General features: G+C 36.7%; 1 protein-coding gene across 3 annotated transcripts in view; it reads left to right on the plus strand.

Moving 5' to 3' along the window:
- LOC127502379 (disks large-associated protein 2) overlaps positions 1-18909 on the plus strand; it is a 162176-nt gene extending 143267 nt beyond the window's left edge. For all 3 annotated transcript variants that reach the window (XM_051875293.1, XM_051875291.1, XM_051875292.1), the window contains 2 exons: positions 1533-1685; positions 4770-18909. In XM_051875293.1, coding sequence (XP_051731253.1) covers positions 1533-1685; positions 4770-4985 — 369 coding nt within the window. In that variant the 3' untranslated portion in view covers positions 4986-18909. The remainder of the gene's footprint in view (positions 1-1532; positions 1686-4769) is intronic.
- Positions 18910-20687: the final 1778 nt, after the last annotated feature.

Consider the following 20687-nt stretch of genomic DNA (forward strand, 5'->3'; position numbering starts at 1 on the left):
ATACTTTAATAATTTTCCTGCTTAAGCTTTTCAGCATATTTTCATATTTTAAAAAACCAATGAGAAGCAAAATTGTGCAAGATATTATTTTAATTAAATTAAGAAAGTTTATTTTTCCCTTATTGACTATTTATTTTTGTAAACTGTACTAAAAAGAGAAAAAACAACAACTTGCCAAATCAAAATATTTTATTTCAGAATTCCGATGAGGTCTAAATATATTGTGCAATTTTTTTTATCGAGTAAATGTATTTTTCTTTTCTTTTTTTTCTTTTTTTCTTCTTTTTTTTTTTTACTGATGAACAAGCCAAAATACTGTTTAAAAATAATGTTTTCTAAGATAGTTGACTGGATTACACAATGATTATTTGCAGTCTCAACTCCAAACATAATTTTAGCCTGAAAGAAGCTTTAACAAAGTTTCAATCTGTGTTAAAAGATCCTGACATTAATTGGTAGTTGGTGGGTTGAATGACACTTTAAAGGGTTTGTTTAGTGGCCAGTGATTGTTTCTGTCTCTCTCTCTCTCTCTGGAGATTGTGAAATGATGGATGTTGTAATACATTCACAGGGACAGGCTGAGACCAGCTTGTCCTCTCTATGAGCGTTTTAGACTGAACGGTTTAGCTTAGTATTCTAAAAAGAGAAGAGAGGATGTAGCCAGAATAAAATATAGCAAACACTGTTTACTGTGTCCATCATTTTTTAAATGTCGTTTTATTGTGCTATTTTAATGTTAATGTCAAAAGCATACCTGACATGCTCAAATATTTATTGTTTGAATGAGAGATGATGAAAATTAAGCTGGACTACAGCGACCTCTAGTGATTATTCATGATAATTTATTCATTCATGGCAATTGGCGCAGTGATGCGTAAATGGGGATCAGGATCCATAATTTAGATTGATTGCTCAAAGGGGTCACAAGTTTACACCCCTTTCTCATAAGTTTTTACTATTATTATTTTGTATGACCCCGAAGAAGCTACAGAACATAAGACAAAATAATAACTGAAATGAAACAAATTATGCTGTTCAGAAGTTTACTTATCTGTACTGCCTCCTGCTCATAGCCTTTTGTGATAATTGATAGTGTATGAGTCCCTCAAATGTCCTGAGTGGCAAAGCTGGATTTCGATATCACTGCGCCACTGTGAGGAAGAGCTCAAACGTGCAGAGCATTCTGAGACACAAAAGAACTTACTGTACCCAGAGGATTTTTGTCAAGAACAGTGGGCAGATTCATGGACTCACACACAGCTATCGCCTAAAAAGGCAAAAATCATTGGGCAACATATGATATTAAGAACCATATATTAAGAACTTGTATAATAATATGTTAAATAGCTTTATCAGAATAAAATAAAGAAAAACAAAATCATTGTTATGATCCTTCTACTTCTTTCATTTATTATAATTTAAAACAGTTAATTCAGTTCTGAAGGGTTTGAGCAGAACTGTAACTTATAACTGTTGTTTGTCTTGTTGAGGAGTGTGTGATATATAATTGGTCTGTTTCTGGTTTTGTGCAGGACCCCAGTGCAATGCCCCGCCCCACAGCTCAGGACCTGGCTGGGTTCTGGGATCTCCTGCAGCTCTCCATCGATGATGTCACTGCCAAGTTTGATGAGCTGCAGCAAATCAAGAGCAACGAGTGGAGGATAGTGGAGAGTCCAGAGAAGAAGGTACGTGAATGCTATCTATCTCTCTTTCTCTCTCTCCCTCTCTCATATATATATACATATATATACATACACACACACACACTACCGTTCAAAAGTTTGGGATCAGTAAGATTTTTAATGTTTTTAAAAGAAGTTTCGTCTGCTCACCAAGGCTGCATTTATTTAATTAAAAATACAGTAAAAGCAGTAATATTGTGAAATATTATTACAATTTAAAATAACTGTTTTCTATTTGAAAATATTTTAAAATGTAATTTATTCTTGTGTTGGCAAAGCTGAATTTTCAGCATCATTAGTCCAGTCTTCAGTGTCACATGATCCTTCAGAAATCATTCTAATGTGCTGATTTGCTGCTCAAGAAACATTTATTGTGTACAATTGTGCAAAATATTTGTGTACAATATATATATATATATTTTTTTTTCAGGATTCTTTGATGAATAGAATGTTCAAAAGAACAGCGTTTATTTGAAATATAATCTTTTGTAACATTATAAATGTCTTTAATGTCACTTTTGATCGATTTAATGCATCTTCTTTCATTTCTTTAAAAAAATAAAAAATAAAAAATTCTTACTAACCCCAAACTTTTGAACAGTAGTGTATAATGTTACAGAAGCTTTGTATTTCAGATAAATGCTGTTCTTTAGAACTTTCTATTCATCAAGGAATCCTGAAAAAAAAGTACACAACTGTTTCAACATTGATAATAATCAGAAATGTTTCTTGAGCAGCAAATCAGCATATTAGAATGATTTCTGAAGGATCATTTGACACTGAAGACTGGAGTAATGATGCTGAAAATTCAGCTTTACCATCACAGGAATAAATTACTTTGTAAAATATATTCAAATAGAAAACAGTTCATTTAAATTGTAATAATATTTCACAATATTACTGTTTTTACTGTATTTTTAATTAAATAAATGCAGCCTTGATGAACAGACGAAACTTAAAAGCATTAAAAATCTTACCGATCTCAAACTTTTGAACAGTAGTGTATATACACACACAGACACACAAGCACATATAATTACATATATTACAAACCCGATTCCAAAAAAGTTGGGACACTGTACAAATTGTGAATAAAAAAGGAATGCAATGATGTGGAAGTTTCAAATTTCAATATTTTATTCAGAATGCAACATAGATTACATATCAAATGTTTAAACTGAGAAAATGTATCATTTTAAGGGAAAAATAAGTTGATTTTAAATTTCATAGCATCAACACATCTCAAAAAAGTTGGGACAAGGCCATGTTTACCACTGTGTGGCATCCCCTCTTCTTTTTATAACAGTCTGCAAACGTCTGGGGACTGAGGAGACAAGTTGCTCAAGTTTAGGAATAGGAATGTTGTCCCATTCTTGTCTAATACAGGCTTTTAGTTGCTCAACTGTCTTAGGTCTTCTTTGTCGCATCTTCCTCTTTATGATGCGCCAAATGTTTTCTATGGGTGAAAGATCTGGACTGCAGGCTGGCCATTTCAGTACCCGGATCCTTCTTCTACGCAGCCATGATGTTGTAATTGATGCAGTATGTGGTCTGGCATTGTCATGTTGGAAAATGCAAGGTCTTCCCTGAAAGAGACGACATCTGGATGGGAGCATATGTTGTTCTAGAACTTGGATATACCTTTCAGCATTGATGGTGCCTTTCCAGATGTGTAAGCTGCCCATGCCACACGCACTCATGCAACCCCATACCATCAGAGATGCAGGCTTCTGAACTGAGCGCTGATAACAACTTGGGCTGTCCTTGTCCTCTTTAGTCCGGATGACATGGCGTTCCAATTTTCCAAAAAGAACTTCAAATTTTGATTCGTCTGACCATAGAACAGTTTTCCACTTTGCCACAGTCCATTTTAAATGAGCCTTGGCCCAGAGAAAACGGCTGCGCTTCTGGATCATGTTTAGATATGGCTTCTTTTTTGACCTATAGAGTTTTAGCCGGCAACAGCGAATGGCACGGTGGATTGTGTTCACCGACAATGTTTTCTGGAAGTATTCCTGAGCCCATGTTGTGATATCCATTACAGTAGCATTCCTGTATGTGATGCAGTGCCATCTAAGGGCCCGAAGATCACGGGCATCCAGTATGGTTTTCCGGCCTTGACCCTTACGCACAGAGATTGTTCCAGATTCTCTGAATCTTTGGATGATATTATGCACTGTAGATGATGATAACTTCAAACTCTTTGCAATTTTTCTCTGAGAAACTCCTTTCTGATATTGCTCCACTATTTTTCGCCACAGCATTGGGGGAATTGGTGATCCTCTGCCCATCTTGACTTCTGAGAGACACTGCCACTCTGAGAGGCTCTTTTTATACCCAATCATATTGCCAATTGACCTAATAAGTTGCAAACTGGTCCTCCAGCTGTTCCTTATATGTACATTTAACTTTTCCGGCCTCTTATTGCTACCTATTCCTATCATGAAATCCAAAATGAGCCAATATTTGGCATGACATTTCAAAATGTCTCACTTTCAACATTTGATATGTTATCTATATTCTATTGTGAATAAAATATAAGTTTATGAGATTTGTAAATTATTGCATTCCTTTTTTATTCACAATTTGTACAGTGTCCCAACTTTTTTGGAATCGGGTTTGTAATTATATATGTCATTATAATATTATATATATATATGTCATTATAATATTATATATATATGTCATTATAATATTATATATATATATATATATACACACACACATATATACACATATTAGAGTTGTCAAAAGTCAATCACAGACATATCTGATGAGCGTGGCAACACAATGGTGTTTACAAATCTGCTCAACAGCGCTCAAAGCGTCACATTTTTAAAATTTCAGTAATGACTTGGTACCGAAGTCTGTACTTTTGACATCTCTAATACATGCAATCATCAATACATAAGCTTGCATTGCTCAGATGCTAGAAAATTTGCTTATTACAGAATTTACATACAGGTCAGGGGCCATGATTAATTAAATAGTTCTAATATTAATTCTAATAATAATATTAATATAATAATAATTCTAATAAACCAAGTAAACTGTAAAATGATAATGAACCCTACTTCTTTTCCACAGGAAAGAAAATGGCCACCTCCTGTTACAAAGAGGCCTCCTAAAGGTCGCGGAGCTGTTACGCGTGAGCGCTCCTTGGATCTGCAGGACAGACAGAGGCAAGAGGCCCGCCGCAGGCTCTTGGCTGCTAAACGGGCTGCGTCTTTCCGTCAGAACTCAGCTACAGAGCGGGCCGACAGCATAGAAATCTATATCCCTGAAGCCCAAACCCGTTTATGAAACACACAAATGCTACGCCTCACCAATGCGCTTCACCAACAGGGTACATCATTCAGCTCCATGTCACTGCTCCACCCGTACACATTCTCACGTGTTACACATATTCTTCCTCTGCTCATCATCTACTCTGAGCTGAGAATAGTGGTGAGTTTATATATGCCTCAAACAGAGCTCAATGCAAAAAGGTCAAGGCAGTCTATGCCCTCCAAGACCTGCAGCTACTGCAACCCAGTTTGGATTTCAGTTTTAGTACGTTTAGAGGACAAAACTAAGGCTTTGTTCACACTGCACACAAATTCGATTTGGTTTCCAATTTTTAGGACACAATTCTTATATTCGCTTTCATGCACATAATGAGTCCAAAACCACTCACTATTCACCACATAGTGAATGTTCTGTAGCCCATAAAAGAAACATGGTTATGGGGTAAAAAGACTGGAGGAAAAATTATATTTATATAGTTTTATATATTTATATATATATAGTTATATAAAACTTTGTGTTCTCTTGCAAAACTTTTGTGTTCACTTAAAACTTTTGAGTTTCCCCAAAAAACTTTGCATTCACTCGCAAAACTTTTGCATTCTACCAAGAAACTGTATTTGCTCACAAAACTTTTGTGTTGAAAATAATATGATGGGGAGGAAAACGTTTCAGGTTATGACTGTAAACCAAGGTTTCCTCAGAAAGGGAATGAGACACTGTGTCTTGGATTGATGCTATGGGGAACACCATTAGCATGAACGGTGTCTGAAGCACATGTGACAAACGCGCCAATTTTATTGGCTGACGACTGTCCATGACATAACTAGTGGAGTGCCTGTGAGTATAAGAGGGTGTCTGTAATACACATCATCAACTCTTTTGTCTGAAGGAGATGCGTAGGCATGCCCAAGGCATGGCAATGAGACGCAGTGTCTCATTCCCCTTCTTATGGAATCATGGTTACTGTTGTAACCTGTGATGTTCCCTTTCGAAGTGGAACTCAACACTGCGTCTTGGACTGATGCTATGGGGAACAAATACCCACTATGCCACGCTGAGGGAAAGCTTGTCTTATTAAGCTGTGAATATGCACAAGCATAATGGGCATAGCATAATTTGACACTACGGATTACTTAGCCGGAGTCAGAGCATCAATAAGGTGTGCATACAAAAAGACTTATATAGACTGTCTAGTGCAGAGGTGGGCAAACTCGGTCCTGGAGGGCCACTGCCCTGCAGAGTTTAGCTCCAACCCTAATCAAACACACCTGAACCAGCTAATCAATGTCTTCAGGATTACTAGAAAACCACAGGCAGGTGAGTTTTATCAGGGTTGGAGCTAAACTATGCAGGGCACGAGTTTGCCCACAGGACCGAGTTTGCCCACCCCTGGTCTAGTGGTACCACTCCTTAAGCAACTATCTTTCAATAATAGAATATACCCAAGCTTCTATGCTCTTATAACAAGGGATTTTGCAGCCTTTACAACCTTCCTCCTTCTCTTGTGGGCCAGGCGTCAGCCTTATGAGCCCCCAAGAGCGGAGCTCTAACGGAATGAATGGCTCAGCTATGTCAGCTTCTTTTGCTTTGACACAGCCCTTGGGGAGTATCTGCCAAAAGGAGAATATTTTCAACTACGATCTTACATATTACTTCCAGGCGGAGAATGCAACCCAAATCTTCATCCGAAGGAATGCAAATAAAAGAGTGGCAACATATAGTTGTCAAAGATTCTCGCCATGAAACTCAACCCCTAGGAAAACTGGGGAGCTCCAGCTCTACTTAAATACCCTGAATAATTGTGAGAGAGAGCTCACATCCTGCTTGCAAAACCCACCAAAGGGGAGTAAAAAGACCCTAATTTAAGACCCAACAACAGTTGGGGAGGGAATACAAATTACTACTTCCAGAGGGAGAATGCACTCTACCTTAGCCCTGCTATAGCTAGTGCTTCATCTTTTTCTTTTAGCACCAGACCATACGGTAGTATGTGACAGATTACAAGGAGGGATACCTGCAGGTGAACTTCCTCTACTTGTTAGCATTTTTAAATCAGGGCCATAGTAGAGCCTTCCAAAAGCTATATCCCTACTTCAAGACCCAACAGTCATCGGGAAGGGAGGTATACAAAGTAGAGGGAATCTATATGGCCCTATAAACAAAAAAGCAGGCTACATTTTGCCAGTAGCTCTCATCCACCCTACTGTAACCCCAAGGAGGCTGCAGGGGAGCTTATGCTCAACTTATAAAACCTATTACACTAGGGGAGAGGCACTTCTTAATAAAGGCACTTCTTCCAGGCCCTGCTATAATATTGAACATGGGTCTTACTAGAGAGGCCTATGAAGCACCCATCCAAAAGGGAAGCATACATCCCTACTTCCAACACCCAACAGTACTTGAAGAGCGAGGTAAATGAAGTAGAGGGAATCTATACTGCCCTACGTAACTCTTTTCACTCTGCATCAACATTTAAAGGGGTACCTACTAAGGAACTCATTCACACGGGAGCATAATTCTACTTTAGACCCTAAGATAGGAGAGAACATAGCTCAACCCTGGAAAAAGATACTTTCAGGATATCAGGGTGGAGCGAGATGTCTTCGAGAGACAATCAACCTCTGCCCACAGCCACCGATCACTGCCACTCTCACATTGGGGGGCAGGTAAAAGTATCTTGCCAAAAACACACCAGCATGCATAAGTAATCAAGCACTGCTTAGTGTACACTATGGCTACGTTCACACTGCAAGCCTTAATGCTCAATTCTGATTTTTGCTCAGATCTGATTTTTTTGTATAGCTGTTCACATTGTTTTAAATGTGGCCAATATAAGATTTTAACAGATCATGGTTCTGAACTGACCTGCATGCGCAAAAGAATGATAGAAACAGGGTTGCCAGGTTTTTACCACAAAATCCATTAAATTGCTTCTCAAAACTAGTCCAAAACTAACCCAATCGCGTTCCGTGGGGTATCCCGGTAAAAATTGTGTTCCGTGGCTTAAATATCGCATTAGTGTGGTCGCTTCAACCCACGGAGTTGCAAAGCAACCTGTGGCAACAGTGAAAAATTAACCCAATTCTGCAGGAAAATCACGGACTTGGCAACACACACAGCGCGCTGTCATACGTAAGTAAACGCGGAGGGCATTAAAGTAAGTGATTACACATTTATTTATAGTGTGATCTGCCCCGAAAGCCAGTGAAATTATGCGCAGGCAATATGAACAATAAAGATAGTGATGTGACAAAAAAGAGCAGAGTTTTGAAAATTTTATAATATGAGCCCTCATGTTTTGCTTGTATTATAGAGCTGTCTGACACTGTCTGAGTTCTGACACATCAATGCCCTTCTACTGATTACCTTTCGCAACTGTCTAGATAACGTTGGGTATGTAAAATCTTTAAATAGACTACCATGAGTGCAGAATCATGACGAATGTTGATCTTGAGTTACATAAAAATCGCATGAATTCCGATATAACTGTTGCATTACAAAACATCTGACCTGTATCAGATTTAGTGCCACATACAGTATGGAAGGCTCAAATCAGAATTGAAAAGATCAGATTCCATGTGGTTTGTACTGTTCACACTGTCATGGGGAAAACAGATATGAGTCACAAATACCCAAAAAAAAAACAGATTTGGGCCACATTTACCTGCAGTGTGATTGTAGCCTCAGAGCGATTTCTGATTCCTGTTTTTCTTCTAACCAAACACCTGCTCCATTCCTGTGCCAAATCGACAATGGTTGCTTTCATATCAAAGCTCCAGAAGAGAACGCTGCCACAAATCGATCAAAGCTGCCGTTTTGCTACTTCAGCAGACATGGGGCCTGAACCGTGAGGGTGAGCTCCCTCACTACGGCTCATAACAGAGAGCACATTCAGCCCCCTCCAGAGCTGAACACGCTAGCTCTATTGGCAAGGAGGGAGCCTTCACAGAGGATGCAACACCAGGAGAGAGATAGCTCTTAAGCAGCACTTCAACTGGGGCATCCCTGCATATTGTTATTACAAATTTCTCCATTACCTCAAAAAATCTAGGAGGAATAAGGCTCATAAACTAATATGTGGGGCAGCAGAGAAAGCAGATATTATTATTATTTTAATAACACCTGCCTCATATCTTTCTGCATCTAATCCCTCAGAATCAGACACACCACATTATCAAATGCTAGACTCTCATCCCTCGATAGAGAGTCAAGCCAGGGCAGAGCTTCTCATGGCGAATGCATCACAATAAATACATTCAAGTCCTTTGAGAGCTGAGTGCATTCTGTACATATGCTAGTCTCTCTTATTGTTTAGAGAGACTACAATAACAGAGTTTTCTACCATGAATGCATCGTCATGAGTGCCTCCTATTCCCTTGAGCCGAAGGCGCTCCATGCAAATGCTATATTCTCATCCCTTGGGAGAGAATAAAGCAAGAAAGAGGCTCCTAAAGACAAAAAAGCTGATGATGTATATTATTACAGGCTCCCTCTAGTGCTAGTGACATCATGAACTGTCGTCGGCCAAAAAAATTGCCGTGTTTGTCACACATGCTTCAGACACCGGTCACATTGATGCCGTTCCCCATAGCATCAATCCAAGACGCAGTGTTGAGTTCCACTTCGGAAGAGAAACTGTATTTCAATGCTTTTGCAGGAGAATGCAAAAGTTTTGAAAAGTTTTGCGAGTAACACAAAAAATTTGCGAGTGAATGCAAAGTTTCTCAGAGGAATGTAGTAGATTTGTGAGAAAATGCTACATTTTTGTGAAAGCATTCAAATCTAGTTTTTTTCCATCTATTTACCCCCATCAACATGTCCCTTTAGGGGATCAATAGAATGTCACTTAATTCAATATATGAGGAAAAAATTTAAAACAAAGAGACTGCTGGAATGATGAAAAAAGTGCTTGAAATGTAATCTGACCCTTCAAATGCATTCCAAAAGATTTTAATCTGATTTCAAACCACATTTGTGTGTACTGTAGTTTGGAAACATCGGATTCCAAAAAATCTGATTTTTGCTACCTGTCTGAACAAAGCCTAGTGTAGCCCTCAGCATAGGCACAGTTAACACTCCTTTTAGAATATTTATTCTATAGCACTGGCACAAAACTATTGTCACAGCATAGTCACTTCACCAACATCATCATTCCCACAAACAGGAACACAAAATGACTTTAAACTTGACTTTATATGGAGTTTAGATTTAAATAAGCAAACAAATTTGTTTGCAAACAAAATTATAAAGTTTCCACTGCTTAAAATGTTATACAAAGCAGTTCTACTTCTTAAATTATCCACATTTGTATTTCCAACGGAAATGTTGATCTTGATCCTTGTGATGTTGTCACATTTGGGAATTTGCATGAAGGTATTGCTTCTAGACTTCAATTTAGTTTTAGCTTCAGGGTTGACAGATTTAATCTAGTTCTGGACTAAACTGCACTGTCAAAAAGAGTTTTAAAAATCCTTTTATTCAATGACTAATGTTTAAAGTTCATTCAGCCCAAAAAGGCCTTGATATCATTCAGTCATACAGTAACAGCTTGACTTTCATTGACTGACCACCGGTTTTACACAAAAACATTTACAGAGAAGTATTTATAACACCAATCTTCCTCAACATTCACCCTCAAGGTAGTCTGTGACATATAAAGGTGCAAAAGAAACTTTAATAATATTACTGTAAATGGTGCTGCTTTATACTCTAAAATGTAGAAGCCCCCTCCTCTCCTTTCTGCACAGCACTATAAACCACCTGTGGACTTTTTTAAAGGGAGGTTTAACAGTGTCTCAATGCATCTCGGATTATCGTATTTATGGTCACTGGTTTGTTGAAAAGATATACTTTTATTTTAGGTTAGACATTTATGTTTTTTGTATATCACACTTTTCGGTCCAGCATTTGCACAAAGATGTGCCCATTTGCCTTGTCATCTTTGAGAACAGAAACCCGGGTGTCCAATAGACAGAGGTCTCTATGATGAATTGTTGAATTCAAATACCATATTTTTGGTTGGGTGGCAACAACGCTCCTTTTTTATTTCTAATTTGGCTTGAGGTTCTTTATTACTTTAATTGTAGACTAAATAAAAACCAACAGCAGCATTAGATTCAGTACCTTATACTTGTAAATATGGTTGCGGTTATTTTTCCCTTTACTGGCACAATATTAACTGTGCATATAATGATTCCGATTTTTTTCCCACTGGTTCCAGGCCTAACTATCCCAGAGATGGCCGTTTGCTACGTCACTAGCTGTATTGTCTATCCTCTTAGCATAACTGCTGCTTACATTCATAAGTTGTTAGAAAGCAGCAAATAAATCCTTGGCTTTTTAGCTATTTCCTTTACCTGGCAGCCTTACAGCATCTTAAGCAAAAAGCGTTGTGAATGTATGCCCTGCTCTTGCAAAAAAAAGTAAGTAAATAAATAAATGAAAATAAAATGAAGAAGAATTATAAGAAGAGAAGGAACTGTCAATAACTGTTTGTGCTCTCATTTAAAAAAATCAGTAAATTCTGTTTTGCTGTATGGGAAAAAAAATATTTATATATTCGGTAATGATTTGTTTACACCATGGTTAAAGCAAAGGGATAGTTCAACCAAAAATCTATGTACTCTTATCTCCTTATCTTTACAATATGTCCATCAGAACCCCATTGGTTTTTGCTTCCCAGGGAACGCAAAAGGTGTTATTTAGTGAATATTTAGGCCGCTCATTTAAAAAGGATGGTGACCATTAACTGGCAAGATTTAAAAATGACAAAATAGTATGAGATATTTCTATTCCTCTCAGTGGCATTTGCTCGGATGGCGCAGAACAACTGTTGCTCTCGTGTAGCCAGACCTTCAGACTGAAGGTCTGGACTCCATAGCAGCTTTCATTTCCCAAGGACCACCCAGAGGCCTTCTGTTCTGACTGAAATGTAAAGCAACCAATCACAGTTTGTTTTGTTCAGCATCATGTTTAGGGGCGTGAAAATGTGAAAACAACATCCCCACAATAAAAGACCAGTGTGCAATTCTACGGAGCCCCTCAAGGGACACAAATCTAGCAAGAGAATGCAAAAGCATTGAAATATATTTTTTCCTCCCATCCCATATTTTTTTCCACTCTTTAGGGGCTCCGTACAATTCATTTAAGAACATTGTGCAAGTTTACTTCAACAATGGCACAACAATGGTTCTGTGAACTTCACATACTTTTGAAATCCAGCGTTTAGTTGATCCTGATGAGAACTCCCCTGATAAGGGGGTTTGGCATCATGGCCATTAAAGAACGCGACACACACATCTCCCGGAAATCTTGGAGAATTCAATCAATCAGATAACAACTTCGAAATTCCCAAAGTGTTTCCCATGTTTTTGTTGTCGCAAGTTCCATCACTATTATCAGTTTCCTGTTTCCTGAAACCAAACATTCGCAAAAAGCACTGCAAACTTGTGTGGTTGGAACTACAGTTCTCGACCTGTAGTTAGAAGCATAGTTTATTGTTAGCATGATGTGGACTTAAATATATATCAAACTCTTGAGCACAATATCCAAGCTAACATGCAGTACATTCTATAGCCTTCATTCCATTTAAATATGTCTTAGCATGTCAACAATCAGTGCCGTTTTTGCAGAGAACCACATATATAGCCTACAGGAGTACAGGCCCGTTCAGACCAGGGACTTTAACGATAAAGATGTAGTTTTAGTTTTAAAAACTGCTCTAAATGTAAAGGTACAGCAGAGTCCACCACAACTATAACAATCACTTTCAAAACAATTATTTCCAGCCATAGGCGCCGATTTATGTTTCTGCCGGTGGGTGCCCAGTATACCCCATAAACAGAACAATATTGTGTGTTAGTGTGGACGCCAATATAGTTATCATTATAGTTATTGTTCTTGGTGTGAACGGGCCTTAAAGTGTCCTTTTTTTGTACAAAAAAAAAAAAAAAAAAAAAGGTTTTTGTGTTAAATGCAACCAATGTTACTACGGTTTTGGGAAACAGTTAACTAGTTAGTTAGTTTCAATGATACATCACGCTACGGTGGTTAATGTTATGCTGTTTTACGGGAAACACACACCTGATCTGTGATGTGAAAGTAAGCAGATGGAAAATATAATATCCTTTTCATGTTTAAGAGCATAAATATAGTGCATGAATATCTTTTTGTCCTTTTTAGAGCTTGACAGTCTGGGTCACCATACCTCACTGCAAAGACAAAAGCAGACAGGAGATTCAGCAAAATAATTCAGTTAAATGAAATGATATTGATAGACCTTTCATTTTATTGTGAATTATCCCTTTAAGAAACACAGTGTTGTTGAAGAATAAGGCTGAAGTGAGATATGTTGAGTGTGTAATGCTGTGCTTTTACATGACTCAGTATTGCTGTCTCAATTCTTGTCTCAATGTATTGAAAGCACTACATACACAGAGAAACAATCAGCGCTTTCCAATTAGTCCTAATAGTTTGAGAAGAAGTTATCTAAACTCATGGGAAAGGTAGATAAAGAAATTTTGTGCTTGAGGTTCTTCTAGAGGAAAGTCACCTAGAGGAAAGACAGTGACATGCTACCAACTGCTGCTAAATACGTACATTGAGGTACAGTTATCACCTTGCACATTTTATATGAATAGATAACAGCTGAAATATGATAGTCCACAGGACGTGATCTTTTATCCAAACGCAAGTACATTACTAGGTCCCTTTTACAAACACAAAGATATTGTACTGGAAAAATGTGTTTAGGCAGTGCTGACAAGTTGTGGCATAGATGTATCGCTGCTTGTGTAAATGTAAATAGCTGTAGAGTGCCATCACCTGACACACACCACAATCTGTTTTTTCTTTCTTTCTATTTTAGTAGAGATCTAGCAGATATAGGTAATTATAAAAGGTGGAAACATCCATAGGTGCCTTATAATCAGTGTTGGAGACTTAAAATGATTTGCATGAGATACGGCTTATGCAGAGGAAATGTCGCTTATGGTCAAAGACTGGCGAAACCCTGCAGTATTGTTTCTTTTCATGCATTTCAGATCATCTGATCATTTAGGGGCTCAAAGATGTTAAAACAGATGCATGATTGGTGGATCATTGTCCAGCAGATGACATTTTGATAAGAATTTTTTGCTTAGAACGTAATTTTCATCTCTTGGATTATCGTGTGGGTCTATTGTGGGTTCTGTATTTGATCAGGACTGTGTGATAGTGATGTGTTCAGTAAAAATTATTGACAGCAATTAGGAGTATTAATATAGCGTATATTCAAAGTTTAAGTCTAAAGGTGCGGTCACATTGCACTGTTTCTCATACGAACAGGTGAGTGACTTTTCATATAATGAAAAGTCTTCAATTCCAAGAATGCAAACCTCAAAGCTGCACGTTATAGAAAGTTGGAGTAGTTAGAAAATAACATTTAACATTTTAAGCAACATATGCTCATTGAAAAAATGTGCCTCTGCCTACATTTCTCCAAAAACACCTATAAATTCTATACATTGTTGTACATATACATACGCAGCAAAACACCAAAAACTAAACTTTTTTTCCTTTTCATGCAAATTATGATTAAAGGCACAGATAGATTATTGATTAATAACAGCTTTTTTCCTTTTTTTTTTTTTTTGCACGGTTCCTTGCACAATATGATGTTAAGACCTCAGAACACTTTTACCATAATGCATGATTTGTAAACTAATACATTTTATACAGTTTTTTGACATAGTAAACTTGCTCGGTAGCCCACTTGATACAGCATTGCACTTGAGATGAAGTGCATTCGAGTAGTGTTGTAGTCAAGACCACCTAAACTGAGACCAAGTCGAGACCAAGACCAGTGCGTGTCAAGACCAAAACAAGACCAAGACTTTGAGGGGTTGAGACCAAGACAAGGCCGAGACCAAGACAAGGCCAAGACCAAAGCAAGTCAGGACCGAGTCAAGACCAAGACCAGACTAGCACTCCTCAAATTCAGCTGAAAGATCCACATTTACTGCCTGAGAAATGTCTTATTTTTAATCAATAATTACAATTAGAATAATAAGACACTATATAGAGCTGTTACCAATCAATTGAAATCACTAACAACAAAATTCATCTTTACACTGCAGAGGTGGAACAGAAGATGCATCTGAATTGGTACAATTACAAAGACATAAATAAATAATGTTGAGATTAATGTTTTAAAAATAACATTTTGTTTATTGAACATTTATAAAAAATCATCATGTTTGCAATTGTGCTCATATTTGTGAAAACAGCCCTCTTTCTTGCGATATTGCTTAATTATATCATGTTATAATATAAATATCAAGATCTTATACAAGTACTTTTTTGCAATCATATTTTGAATTTTGTAGGCATTTGTATTCATTTTGGTGACATTTTTGACACAATTCCATGTTGATTTCTGACCCAACACAACAGTAACAAAATATATTAAATTAGAAATAAGTTATTGATTGCATTTGAAGCAGGAAGTTTTACATCCAATCAAATTAATGATGTTAACAAAGAAATCAGACAATGCAACGGCAATTTAGCAATATCCCCGCAGTTGTGGTCCTGACCGGTCTTGAAATAAAGTCCCGAGTCCTTTTATTCTGAGACCAAGACAAGACCAAATGAGGCCAAGACCAAGACAAGACCTTCAAAAAATGGTCTTAAGACCGGTTACAAGACCAAGACCGGTCTCGAGTACTACAACACTACAGCAAGTACTGTGAAACACGAATCACAACACTCAAAAGAGCTCAAAGACTTGTAGAAGCAAACAAAAATATCGAGGCTTCAGCAAATGTGCTTTTATCTCACATTTGCTTTTGTTAACGCCATCGATTTGGTTTAGGGCAGAGTTCAGTGTAAGTGGTACGTTATTGTCAAATGCAATAGAGCATTCACTTTTTAGCGCGATTCTCAGGAAATTACATTTCCGAATTGCCAGAATACAGTATGTAGTACAACCAATGTAATAAAACATTGCCACAAACATCTGTTTCGGATAAAACTAAAAAAGCCTTTGGTCCACTCACTGGATATTTCACTTTGAAAGTGTAGTGAAATTTTAAAAAAGCAATGTAACATATATATTTGCCACAGGCAGATATTTCCAATGAGCCTCGGTCGATTTTAAATGTATGTGTTATTTGTGATTTATTATTAATAATGTTGACATCATATCCGGTTGCCCATATTCATTGTGGCGTCTGAAGTGTGACCGCACCTTAAGACCGAGGAAAGTGTCAAATGCAGGTAACTTTAGTTTTGTTCTATATCTGTCCTCTGTTATGACGGACACATGAGGGCTTCACATTATACATCTCTACAAAACCCAATACACAGTATTAGACTAAATGCCAGTGTCCACCTCTCGTGTGCTTACACACTCTACCAGACTTGCCAGAATGTGCAATAGTGTATAAATACATGGCAGGCACATGGTGTCATTACCTCTTAGTGTGTGGTATTAATGGCAGGACACTACGCTATCGCTAGTAGAGTCTCTCTACTAGTACTGAGTCTCTCTGCGATCAGTTCAAGGCAAACAGAGCTATTTGTCATGCCTTTCTACTATGCAGCAGCTCTAGTCTGACTTTTTGAATTTCATAAGAAACACTTATTCACCGAAACTGTTTTACCCATTATTGTGAATATATATTTTATTGAGGAATAACAAAATAGGCCTTGCAACCCTGTTGAAAAGATACATTAGAGCTGGTATGATGCTGGTCTAGCTGGTGGACCAGCGTAGCTTTGCTGTTCACCAGCAAAACGTACTAGTCCACAAAGGTGATCTGGGGTGCATTTCCCGAACGCATCATTAGTCAACTATGGTCGTAAGTCCCATTGATCTCTATTGGTAATGACCCACTCTATTGGTAAGTCCCATTGAACTCTATTGGAACTTACGACCATAGTTCGCTTTGGGAAACGCACCCGTCTAGTAAAGCTGGTTGACCTAGGTTGGCCCACAAAGTTAAAATATCTTAAATAAATTATGTTATGACTGAAATCCGGTCTTTTAGACTCAATTCTTTCTGATTTGGATAATTTATGCTCAGATTCAAAGAGAAAATTCATAAAAAAAATAAATTCTCTTAGTTCCACTATTGCCGTAGTTACTGCATTTGCATTTTAAGAAAGGACCCTCACCGCATCTAAAACACTATATGCTGGTGATCAGCAATGCTGCTCCTTTCAACATGGTCGCAGTTTATTTATTCACCACTTCCCCGGAGGACATTTCTCGCCGATAAAACATTTTATAAAGTTGTGGCCCGTGTGTGCACAGATGTATACAGTAAAGTCGCATAGCAAATGCATTACATCATTATAATATATATATATATATATATATATATATATTATATAAAAAAATAAATAAAACTACGCTGCCACTTTCAGTTTACTGATGTACTGCAGGGAAGCCCTTTAATAGGTTTTGTTAGTTTCCGATTCTCCTCTTTGAGGGTCAGTTCCTCCATAATGCAAAGACGGCTATTGTTCTATGAACAATGCTATTATTTCTTTTACTGAAAATGTGAAATAATGTAAACAGCTGTTTAAAAATACATTGAGACATTTGAGAGGTTAAAACTGGTGCTTTTGTCATAGAGGTGTGTTGGATTCATATAGACACGGATTGGTTTTACCAGGACAATCAACATGTATACACTCGCACTCACACAGAAACAATATGTTTAGTAGTGCATAGGCCTCACTGTCCACCCTCTAAATGGCACCATTATCTTTTTAAGATACATGTAATTACTTATAATTACAAAATTAAGCATAAAACCATACTCTTTACCAGCTGTTCTCTACCACACACCACCTTTTCATTTGTCAGTCATTCAAGGCTTCTCTGCTAAGAAATCACAATATCGTAGGCAGTTGAGTGAATGTTCAGCTGTGTAGAACTTCAGTACAGATGTTTCGCTGCCTGTTCAGCAATAACCTGAATGGTTTCATTAAATTTCATGGCACAGACACAATTTGACATCCTCGCTTTGGTAGACTATATGGAAATAGTGATTCTTTCCATTTACAATGCTCTGAATAATCGAAGTCTTAGACAAAGCAGGATGTTGAGATTTGTCTGTGATGCTCTGATGACTTTTCTGAGTGTGAGGTGAGATTCCAGGCAGTTTTGCTATGTATTCACAGTTTTCACTCTCAAATGTTAACCATAACCCTAAAATGAAAATACAGTACTTTGGTCATAGTTTTCCATGACTAACTCATCAAGGGGAGGGATTTTCTCTTTTTTTTTCCAGCACATCTGATGTAATGTTGTTTGAATACGTGAGACCTCTCATAAATGGGCTATAACAGTGAGTTTTGAGAAAAGTTTGGCTTCAAACTTGTTTTGAATCATTAAATATATCAATAATGAGGAGAATCTAATGCCAAATATACATTATTTATAGAAAAATATATACATATATTGATAAATGAATATATGCCTAATTTAAATAGATTTTTTTTTGCTCTAACCCATGTTTATTTGAACTTTATCAAGATTATTTTATAAAGCTATGACAGCATGCCGGATCGTAACAAAAATTGAATGTATGATTTGATGTTTCATTGCTGTTAGTTGTTTTGGCATTTTACAAATAGTTTGGTATTTGTACAATTAATTTGCTTTTTTATTTATAAGTTGAGTCATATTCATATCTCTAAATATGAAATGTTGGGTTTTTTGCAGATGAGGATTGTATGAAGGGTTTGGTCCTTCTCTGCTTTAGTTTTGCTTCAGTATTTTGCCTAATTTCAGATTTGATCAATCTGCCTCTTTGAATAATTGAATATTAAGTATGATAATTTGTTGTACATAGAACTCCTATTAAACTTTTTTGAAGAAAAGAAATAATTGTATTGTTTTCATTTGTTCTGAATGTGTCATCATTTGACTCAAATATAAAATGCTAAGGCTGGCCCACACTAAAAGATTTGTAAAATCTTAGATTTTCAAAATGTGAGACCACAAACATGACAATAAATCATATATTGAACAGTTTTATTCCTATAAAGTGTGTGGAGTGCCGCGATGTGACCGAAACAGCACACCACACAGTCCCGACTGTGAACACGGGAAATCTCGCTAAATCTCTCGCGGTCAAACGTGACTTTAGAGTAAACAAATATGGCGAACGACGGGCAAGTAGAAATGGTGATAACAGTGTTTGAACTGCTTTTTAAAGAAAAAGGTTTGTATTTAGTCATGGAGATTGTTATGGGTCATTCCGTGTCAACTCAACCACAGGTCCCCATTTGAACCTTGATTTGGAGCCAATTTACAGGGTTGTAAAAATGACTTTAGAAAGATGGCAGCATCATTATTTTATTTTTACACAGAGATTGGTAGGTCTATAAGTAAAATGTTTACTTTAGTAATCTTTGTTTCATTATATGCCAACAGTGACAGTTCAAAAATGGCAAAAAGCACTTCTTGTGTTTGTTTTTTTTTCCTCAGGTTTGCATGCCTGTAACTGGAGAAGTATTAAAGATATCTTAATATCCTTTTAGATTCTGGTCCTTAACATTTTTTTTTTTTTTTTTTTGGTATCTTCATTTTAAAGGCCCTCGATGGTTCAATCCCAGAGATATTGTCATGTCGGTGTGGCTCTATGAGTAAATTGGTAAATTCTACACATTTTCAGTGGTCAAAAACAAAATGTGGGTCACTTTGCATACAGCTGATACATTTTTTTTTCTTTTAAAGAGGAATATTTAAAGAACAAATAATGTTGAAACTAGAAATGTATCATTTTTTTCTATCAGCTCAATTGCATAGAACATACCTTGCCATGCCTGTAACTCAAAGTATTCAAGATATCTTAATATCCTTCTAGATTGTCATTCTTAATAAACTTTTCTTTTGGAATCTTCATTTTTAAGGCCCTATATAGTTTAGTCCCATAGATATATGTCCAAATTGTTGAATTTTACCAATTTTCAATGGTCAAGAACCAAATGTAGGTAACTTTTTAGACAGCTGATAGTTATTGTGTTTAAAAAAGAATGTCTGAATAACACTGGAACTAGAAATTTATCTTTAAAATTTATCTTTATCTATCAAAACAATTGAATAACACCTCTCTGAGCACCAAAAACAAACATTGTTTCTTAAGTTTACATTTCATTAATTCAAGAAGTGTTAAAGATATCTTAATGTCATTTTAAATTCTTGTTCTTAAGAAACTTTTCTTTTGGAATCTTCATTTTTAAGTCCCTATTTGGTTTAATCTCATGGATATAGGGATGTAAATGCGGTAACGTGTAGTTACGATACTGCGTATTTGAACTCTTGGTAGCTTCAGATGTTGTTAAAATGAACAAAATCTCCCAAATTTCCCTAAAACTGATTCAAATATAGATTTTTATAAATACACTTTTGAGAGTCAGTTAATGCGCCTCAACTTAACCATTTTCATTGGATTTTTGGTACTCAGAGTTATGATTTATGCAGTTCTTTTGATAGAGGAAAACAAGATACATTTCTAGTTTAAACATTATTTATTCTTCAGACATTCCTCTTTAAAAGCAATATGTATCAGCTGTGAGCAAAGTGAACCACATTTGGTTTTCAATCACTCAAAATGGGTAAAATTCAACAATTTGAACATGGAGCTGCTTTGAGATCCCCATAATCTATGGGACTGAACTATATAGGGCCTTGAAAATGAAGATTTCAAAAGGAAAGTTTAT

Source organism: Ctenopharyngodon idella, chromosome 20, assembly GCF_019924925.1.
Source record: "Ctenopharyngodon idella isolate HZGC_01 chromosome 20, HZGC01, whole genome shotgun sequence".
Classification (NCBI taxonomy): Eukaryota; Metazoa; Chordata; class Actinopteri; order Cypriniformes; family Xenocyprididae; genus Ctenopharyngodon; species Ctenopharyngodon idella.